This window comes from Coptis chinensis, chromosome 7 (assembly GCF_015680905.1).
Source record: "Coptis chinensis isolate HL-2020 chromosome 7, ASM1568090v1, whole genome shotgun sequence".
Taxonomy (NCBI): Eukaryota; Viridiplantae; Streptophyta; class Magnoliopsida; order Ranunculales; family Ranunculaceae; genus Coptis; species Coptis chinensis.
In genome coordinates this window covers 94,575,047-94,584,204 of record NC_141462.1, presented here as the reverse complement: position 1 = coordinate 94,584,204, position 9,158 = coordinate 94,575,047, and the positions used below count along the sequence as shown (strand labels likewise).

The following is a 9,158-nucleotide window of genomic DNA, read 5'->3' as shown; positions in this document are numbered from 1 at the left end:
AAATATTAGAATTTAGCATTCAGGAGAAACTTTAGTACTGAATGCTGAAAGTACCACTGAATGCTTAAACTATAAAAAAAACAAATTTTTTTTTGAGCCTATGAATGCTTAAAACTTAAGTTTAAGAGACTCTGAATGCTGAATTAAAAAAAAACAAACAACCCCTTAGTGGCATTAAAGATTTAAATTCCATAATTTTGTTGAAGTGGCCTAGTCAATGTGTTTTGGATCAACTATCTATTGTTATTATCTTTATATTTTAAGCAATTTGATTAAATAAGTGATTTAGAGAGAATCCTTTCTTTACATGCTAAGTAAAATATTGAGGAGGTTTTAATGCCACCTAAAGCGTGACCTTATCGACATGTCGAACTCAATTGGATGTGTTCAATGTTCCCTCCAATCCAAACAATAAGGGATGAAATTTAGCATAATTAAATCCAATTATTTATGTACAGAGTGCATAAATTATTGAGGTTGAAGATCCTTCTTCTGTGTACAAGATCTCTCAGGTTATGGCATCATCACTGAAGTAGGCTTTATTATTGAAAATGGATTAGCGCCAACATAGAGCAGCTTTATAATAAGACTAAAGAAGACAATGTTTGATATAATATTTGTGCAACTTCGATGCAGAAAATAACATCCATTTAGATGATGCTTTTCAATGGATCATAAGAAACCTGCACATTTTATTCGTTAGTTTAATAACTAGCTTTTGTCGCGCATCACATGACAATAAATGAAGGCCTTGGGCCAGCATTCCCATCGTATGGAAGGTTGTGAAATGCACATGATGAAAATGCTTCTCCGTGTTTGTTTCTTTATTTCTTCTGTTAATACCGCGCGACATTTTTGTAAAATTAAAGTTAAATTCCATGGGCAGTGTTGTGATTTATGAAGGGAGCAAAATTAATTAACAGTAATTATTTGAAAACTTTGTAACACCTACTGTCCTTCGGGTAATCGTTTTGATGGTCGGTTGCACATCAAAACGATGCAAAATATAACGTTTGATTTAGTGCCAAAACTCCCACAAACGCTAAGTCTGCATGGCATAGTGATAACTGTGTAACTCTAATTTACTCATAAATTGGTCACAAATTCGAGTTGTAGAACCTGCATAATGCCAATTGGTTTTGAATTTTGATAAATAGAGGTAGGACCGTGAACTTGTCTTCCTTCCTATCTAAACAAAACAATGTCACAGACAAAGCGTGGACAAGGAGATTCCAATTTTGATGGCTTGATGGTGCATTACACTACCATTTTGGTTGAAAATTCGTATTATTCGAAGAAAGGATTTCACATGATAGCGTTCTGAGGCAGGGGGGGGGGCCATCAGTTCGGCACATGGGTAGTCCTGGAAGAATAATAGAATATGTCCCGCTAGAAAACGATTGCAGCACAAGACACATACATGATACAACAGTTGTGTACACGTTTTTCTTACCAAGACGAATAGATTCTAAGAATTCACTGTATAAGAGTGAGATTGCTTAGCTTTAGAGTTAGGACTTAGGAGTATGATATCAGATATGATTCCAAATAAATGTTAGTTAGAAGTAGGACGAGTGCCTATAATAGGCTTATTGGTTTTGAAATCATGATTAGGTGGCTTATCATATGAGCAAGATTAATATCATCATAAATAAATACAAAATGCCCCAAAATTTTGCATAACCTTTTTCTAGAATGAAGCAGCTTGGAGTAACAGTTTAAGACACATGACCTATGCAACGGTCTAAATTTAATTGACCAAATTCCATGATTTAACCATGCGCATAAAGTCCGCTACGAAAATTTACAGGGCTAACTTTGTCATTTCATCCACACTCTACTTGCACTATATATACGTCTCTCTCTGTCCCTGTTCTTCCTTGCCATTTCATTTAACCTTTCAAAGTGAGATTATAGCTCAAGTCTGAAGCATTTCTTTCTCAAAACTCGGATTACTGTTTGATCTTTCACTGTAAGTAGTAGTTACAATCTTTCATGTGTTTCTGTTTAAGCTGGTTATGTGTGTTTCACAGTTTCAACTTCAGTTCAGTTATCACCCATCCATTTAGTTATATTGTTTTTTCTGTCTGTGAATTGTGTAAGATTATGTGTTTGGACTTAAACTAGTGAACTTCTTTTATGATTCTTTTAGCTTTAAGTAGTTAGACCGTCCATACTTTCTTTGCTAGAATTTGTTTTGTTTAGCATTTAAATTGTAGTAAATGAATTAAAGTTTATTTGTTCAGAAACACCACTTTAATTCTTTGTTTTCACCGTAAATAAAATTTTCATAATGTATTGGATCATTGAATTATTATGGTCTGAATGCTTTTTTTGCTTCATCCATCTTGCTGTTGTTGTTTGAAAATGGAATTTTATGTATAGTTTTGGAATTTTGGATATTGATGGACAGGATCTGTGATTTTTAATTAACTAATGAGCTTTTTATTTTTGTAATCTTTCAATATATTGGCTTTGTATTTTTTTTTTCTTTCAAATTTGTTCTCTCTGATTTTTAAAAATCATTTTTTTTTTGTTCAGTGTGTGCTGTTTTATTTGTTTCTCTGATTTTGGTGTTTAAATTACACTGCCGAGCAGTGATCTGATATGCATAATTCTCTCTCAGGACAAATATTGAAGCAGAGATAATATGTCGTGGTTGAGCTTTTCAGTCGATGTGGTCCGAAGAGTAATCTCTTTGAATTTATATTGCAGAGTGATTCTGTAGATTCCCCCTCTCAAATTGGCAAAAAAACGTCTCTCTTCTTCCACCTCTATTGTTCATGGGATCAACAGTTTTTTTCATTCTTCCTATTTGTCTTCGAAGAATAAGCTGAACTAAAATAAGCAACAAAGACAGTATAAATTCATTGTCGTTTTCAAATACTTTTGAATCACTACACTTCAGTCCGAGATAGAGTTTTCCCATCTATCCCTTGTTATTTTCTGTCTTTCAGTTGTTCGTTGGTTTGTTGTAAATTGTGGGGGTTAACTAACGGGTCAAAAAGAAGTTATGGTGTGTCAAACAAGGTTCCGGGCATTGAAACACGAGAGTGGGATTGCTGGCAGTGCAGCCATCATAGTTAGAGTTATTGAATGTTTTCAACCCTTGCAGGATTGCCAGGTTAGTGATACATATTATAGAATGCTTTGTTTTAGTTATAAAGAAATCTGTGATATGCTGTCTTATATTAAAGGTTGCATGCTCATTTTAAAGTGATACTTACTGATTAAATTCATTTTACATTGATACTCTATCTTAAAGCTACCATCTATTGTCTTTTATCATTACATATATATTGTTGTAAATGAGGGCCCAATTCTTGTGTATGGTTAAATGATGGTTTTAATGAATGTTGAAACTTACTATTGGTTTTCTTTTGCCAGGCTGAGTACTTTCGGCATTTGCTTAAACCCGTTACGTAGATTTCTTTTGGTTGCTCAATCAAATTAAACTGGAGTTGGTAGTTGTATACTTTTCTTTTGTTTTTCTTTGAAGAGGCAGCAAGTGATTAAACATTGACGAGAGACACCATTAAGTATTGGTATGTTACCCTATCCTCAACTGATAGTAATTGCTAAAGGTAATACGATTCCTTTGATCAGTAACCACTGGTGATATTTTACTATTTGCATTTTAGGTGACTGTTTTGATTGGATGGAAAAGGACTCCAGGTCTCGTCTTCATCAGCAGAGTACACTTTGGCAATCGCCTAATTTGGATTATACAAGTACTCTCTCTTATCTGGGGCAGGGAAAACCTTTTTTGGCATTAAACCCTTCTGCCAGCATGACTTATGCAAATGGGTCTCTGCCGGGGGTCGCAGTTCCAGTATTACCTACATTGAAATCTCAAGGAAATGAAGAGAGGCAGAAAAGATTATTTCAGCCACTCACAAACCCTTATGGTTGCGTGGTTTCTACAAATGAATCTTTGTCAGTTATGGAATCTCTGGGGTTACCTTACTTTAAAATATCTCAAAGAATTGATGAGAGGAAGTGGTTTTATTGTGTACCCCACCATTGCAAGACTGGAAACCCCGCCGCACTGAACACTGTTGTCCAGGAGAAGCTCTCTACTCCTTGTAATTCAGGTGTGAACGCCACCTCCAATATGGTCCCTGGGTCTGTACAGAAAGAATTCTTTGTTCTTGATCAGAGTGGCAATCGAGGGAACTTGATTTTACATTCTTTGATTGGCTCTTCGAGTCAAAACCTGAATTTGGCGAGGGCAACAGATATCAATGCTTGTGGTTTACGACAGAAAGAATTAGAAGCCAAAAGGGATCTCAATCACCCTTGGCCTGTGATATATGATGAGTTGGATGAGAATGGGAAAGCCAATGAAGAAAGTGAAATGCACGAAAACACTGAAGAACTTGATGCCTTGCTATACTCTGATGATAGTGATTGTGATGATGAAGAAACTAGTACAGCACATTCCCCAAGTGAACTCACTGGATTCTATAATAAGCGAGAAGAAATGGAAGGGAGTACCGATGAAGTAACTAGTTCTTTTTGTGCAACCAAGAGAAAACGGCTAGCCGATGAAGAATCATTACTTGGGGACACAGCAAGCTCATTCACGAAATGTGAGGATGATGCACAATCTAGCTGTTTTAGTGGCAAAACCGAAGGAGAACCATATTGCTTGGAAGCTAACAAGCATTTAAGGAGGGAGAGAATATGTGATACAATGAACATCCTGCAAAATATAATCCCTGGTGGGAAAGGCAAAGATGCTGTGGTTATTCTCGATGAAGCAGTACAATATCTTAGGTTCTTGAAACACAAAGCTGAATCTTTAGGAGTTGCTATGGACTAAAGTATACAGAGTCGCTACGGACTTAAGTATACGGAGTCGCTACGGATACAGTGGCTGGTCCAAAACATGGTATCTTCTTGTTATGGGGTATGTGCCTGATAAGGTGGGGTTAGGAATGAATTGCAGGGGAGCTTTTATAGTTGGGGGTGTCTTCTTGACTCTAATGTTTGAATTGGATTATGTTGGTTCAACATTTTATTACGGAAGGCCTCCCTTGTTTCTTTATGGCTTATCTTTGAAATGCCCAATAGAATCTGGTGAATACGTACTATGCCCTGCGAAGAAGCATGAATTGCTTTCCATAAAAGAAAGCGAAAACAAATGGTGGCTTGATTGGTTGTTGACTGGAATTTCATGCGTTTTTTTGTTTTGGGGTGGAGAGAAAGTCACTACAATGAATAGAAAGCTTTGGGGTTATGCAATAGATTAGGAGCTGATAATCCGGAGGCAGAAGTGTGGGGTCATCTGAGAAATGCACGCTCGGCTGGTCAATGTGGAGAATTTGCAACTCTGATTCCTCTTGTATTTACTTTTGGGATACGTTGCTGGCCCCTTGTCTATGACTGGGGCCGTCGAAGCTGCACCTCATGGGGTCAGTTCTTGTTTAGCACACGTTCATATTCACGTGTACATATGTTACCTAGAGAGAATGTATTCACTTGAATGGCAAGCTTGATTAGCCCTCAGTGTTCTTAACCTCTGCATATTTGCTTTCTGTTGGTCATGAGTAGCTATGGAGCAACTTATTATTGAAGTTAAGTTCTCTTGCCATTGTAGTGCTGTCTTTCCGTGTACAATGAAGCTAGTCATTGTAGTCACCACTTCTTATCTCTATTCATAGTGATTTCTTCCCAACTTGAGGCCAACTCGGATGCCTTAGTGGGAATGATTGTATGTGAAAAAAGAGAACGTCACAAACTCAGAATACCATCTTTAAATGGCAGCAACTAGATGGTAAAAGTTTTTGCTTTTCCAAATATTTTTTGAAAATAAGCTGGGCGACCTACCCTTTTGTGTGTCTCAACATTTGAAACTTGCTTTCTATCACTGTTTTAATTTTAATGTAAAGTGTGAGGAAACAATTACTTGGCACATAATTTACTTGCAAATACTAATTCTTTTGGAGGAAATGGTCAAGAAGTTGTGAAGACTCCAATCGTGTTATTTTACTAGTTTTTGCCTTTTAGGCTGTGCCCAGGTTCACACCTACAAGAATCCAAGACAACCAAGTTTTTACTTTTTTATTCGACACGCAAACAAGGTTTCGGTACTACGACTATTTACTTTTTGCTAAAAAAATTCATGGGAACTCTTATCACAAGTGAAAGAATCATTAATGTGTTATTAATTTTTGCGTCTACAGTGCTTCATTCCTTCTTTTAGCTTTAAACTGAGACAGCCAACAACAAAAAAGAGATTCTGTGTGTCAAAGACTCAAAGCTATATGATAAGGCTAAACTGTACAAGTTCTTTTGGGTAGTGTCTCCCTCCTTTTTTGGCCTGCCAACAGTCAACAAGATTTCTAAAGGGCAGCTGTTTCACATCTTACACCCCATACATCTTTGGACCCTATAGTGAGATACGCCTTATGCGCATAGACATCCCATGAAAATTTGACAAATACGTTAAATTGCGCTCTACTGAAAATTTTGGGATGACTAGTGGTGTAAATGGGCCATTTAATGGGCTTATTTTACTTGTCTATATGGGCCTTTGAATTGTACCGATCCAGAATTTCTGGTAGGTGGATGAATCCGACTTATTTCCACCTTTATTCATATTTCTCCTATCTAAACTATTTAAAAAAATCCCTACTCTCATCTACAGTCCAGCAATAGTAAAATATTAAATTTTAATGTATCTTTAAATTTTTTGGTCATTTTTTGTCTTACATAGTTTGGTTTTCGTTTGGAGTATTTTACCCCTATTCTTTTAGTGGATTGATGATGTTACCCTTTCTTTGGTTTAAGCAAAACGTGTGTGCATCAATCTAGTAATTTAGATTAAGTGGTCATGAGTTTGATTATTGAATAAAAAAATGGTCACGAGTCACGATTATGTTATATTATTCTTTGCTTTAACAAAACAATGTATAATTATAATAGCTAATGTTGTCTCTTCTTGGTGCTTCTCATTTATTGAAATATGACGATTGTAGAAGTACATTTTAGTCACGACTTTACAATCTTAGATAATAGGGTTTGTATAAGATGTTTGGTGAACTTCAGTCGGTTTTTCGACACGCCTACATATCAGTTCTCGATGAACGGCGGCGGAATCAAGTCAGACGTAGTTCATCTTGAGTGATTGAGTTGGAGATGGAGAGAATGTGAGCCTCTCCCTACTCGAGAATAGAGAAGACGCCTCCTTTTATAGGCGTAGATCCCCCTTTTGCGCTGTTTTGATGATTGCTTTTACTTCTTCCGTTATGAAGTAATAATCTGTCATTAATGATGTTGTTGACTAGCTTGCAGCGGTTACGTTTCCTAGGTCGTTTGGATGACCTGACCTTAGGTCGTATCCAGTTCTCTGATAAACTGGAATCAAGTCAAACGTAGTTTATCTTGAGTGATTGAGTTGGAGATGGAGAGAATGTGAGCCTCTCTGTCACACCCCGAATTTCGACAGAATTCGAAAAAACATTATTTGTTCCTGACTCTTCGATCTCCGAGGTGTGACGCACTCTCCACTTCCCAAAAACCCATAAACAGTTTAAATATGCGGATAATTAAAAACCAATAAATTTTTAACTTAAACAAAAGTCATCTTCATTACAAAAATTTACAAATGAAAATACAAATAACTTTGTCTCAACTGAAAAACTATATCACCTCAAAGGAAAACAAAGCCTATCTTGAAAATGCGGCGCTACTTATAAATAACAAGCAAAGAACCAATCTTCTTCAACACTAAACCTGTCAAGACTTATCAACTATGTTCATTTAATGAACACACCCGATAAACAAACATGCAAATCGATTGACATTATAAAAATGCTAGTGTGAGTAGCTCTAAAATACAACATATACTTATACATATACATACACAATCCATAAGGCAGTTAGTTCCTCCACCGAGGTGCCTTAACTTCCAACAACTAATCGACATTCTTAACTACAATAAAGTAAGGCAGGTAGTTCCTCCACGAGGCTTTTAACTTCCCACTAACCACACAACAAACCATACGCATAATAAAAAGGCATTTAGTTCCTCCACGAAGTGCCTTAGATTCTAACTAAACTAATAACCAGCCAAGCATATTCTATACTTACCGCATTTCATGCTCAATTCTGAGTGGGTCGCGTCTGCGCGCGAGTAATTAGTTTGACCCACCCTTCTGCAAAACCATATACAATCATCTATCTAAAGATATATCATTAACCAACATATTACCATAATTATATTAATTAAGGCTTTCTTTGCGTGTCCCTAAAATCACGTCGTATCTATGTCTTACCTAGTTTCCCCGGCTACCACAATCGCTTCCCGCCGAACATGTACATCCACATGCCTCCCCCTTACATAATGAACCACAGGTGTGTAACTACCCGGCGGGATGTCGCGACACACGGTAACCCTCACACGAAAGCCATTATGTAAGTATTGCCACTATTCAGCATAAATATCGCGCGTCTCATTCTAATTTTGCGAACGGAATAATCAAGCCACCATTCGGCTACGATTGCCCAACACATGGGTCAATCAACATCTTATATATACACCCTACACAAGGGCCAATCATATCACATACGCCCACACATGACAAATCACATGAGTTGTGGTAGTCAGGTTCTAGGATTTTCGTTACGTAATTTATTCAGGTGTCATACATTTATGACTCATAATAATTCCACTATATCGCGTCATCTGGTCAAATACCTTATTGCACTAAGCCACAATATTTAGAAATATCTCAATTATATCTCGTAACCACTTTCATTCTTTCACGTGCCAATATATTATTGCACTACGCCACACTCCCGTGAGAAATATCCACAAATACTCTACTACCTCCTAGTAGCATCTCACAGATAAAATAATAGAGTGTTTATACATTTATTTCTCCAAAACTATTGCATTTAATATATACATCCCAATATATTATATAATGTCACAATATCAATGTCAAATCTTAATTAGATAATGACAATCAAATTTATACAAGCTTCCACAACATTTTAGCATTTGATTTGTCCATACAACTTACAACATAAAACGTAGCACAATTAAACAGTCCACAGTCCACAATCAAAGTCCATGAATCTAAGTCCGTATATAATTTAATACTCATAAAAACATATATATCAAATTCTTATTATCAAAATTCCCCTCT

General features: G+C 36.4%; 1 protein-coding gene across 1 annotated transcript; it reads left to right on the top strand.

Annotated features, from left to right (window-relative positions):
• Positions 1–1,833: 1,833 nt before the first annotated feature.
• Positions 1,834–5,596, top strand: LOC147490158 (transcription factor bHLH143-like). Its single transcript, XM_086571629.1, has 4 exons — positions 1,834–1,972; positions 2,627–3,124; positions 3,388–3,545; positions 3,642–5,596. The coding sequence occupies exon 4, from the start codon at positions 3,659–3,661 to the stop codon at positions 4,823–4,825; it is 1,167 nt and encodes a 388-aa protein (XP_086427755.1). The 5' UTR covers positions 1,834–1,972; positions 2,627–3,124; positions 3,388–3,545; positions 3,642–3,658; the 3' UTR covers positions 4,826–5,596.
• Positions 5,597–9,158: the final 3,562 nt, after the last annotated feature.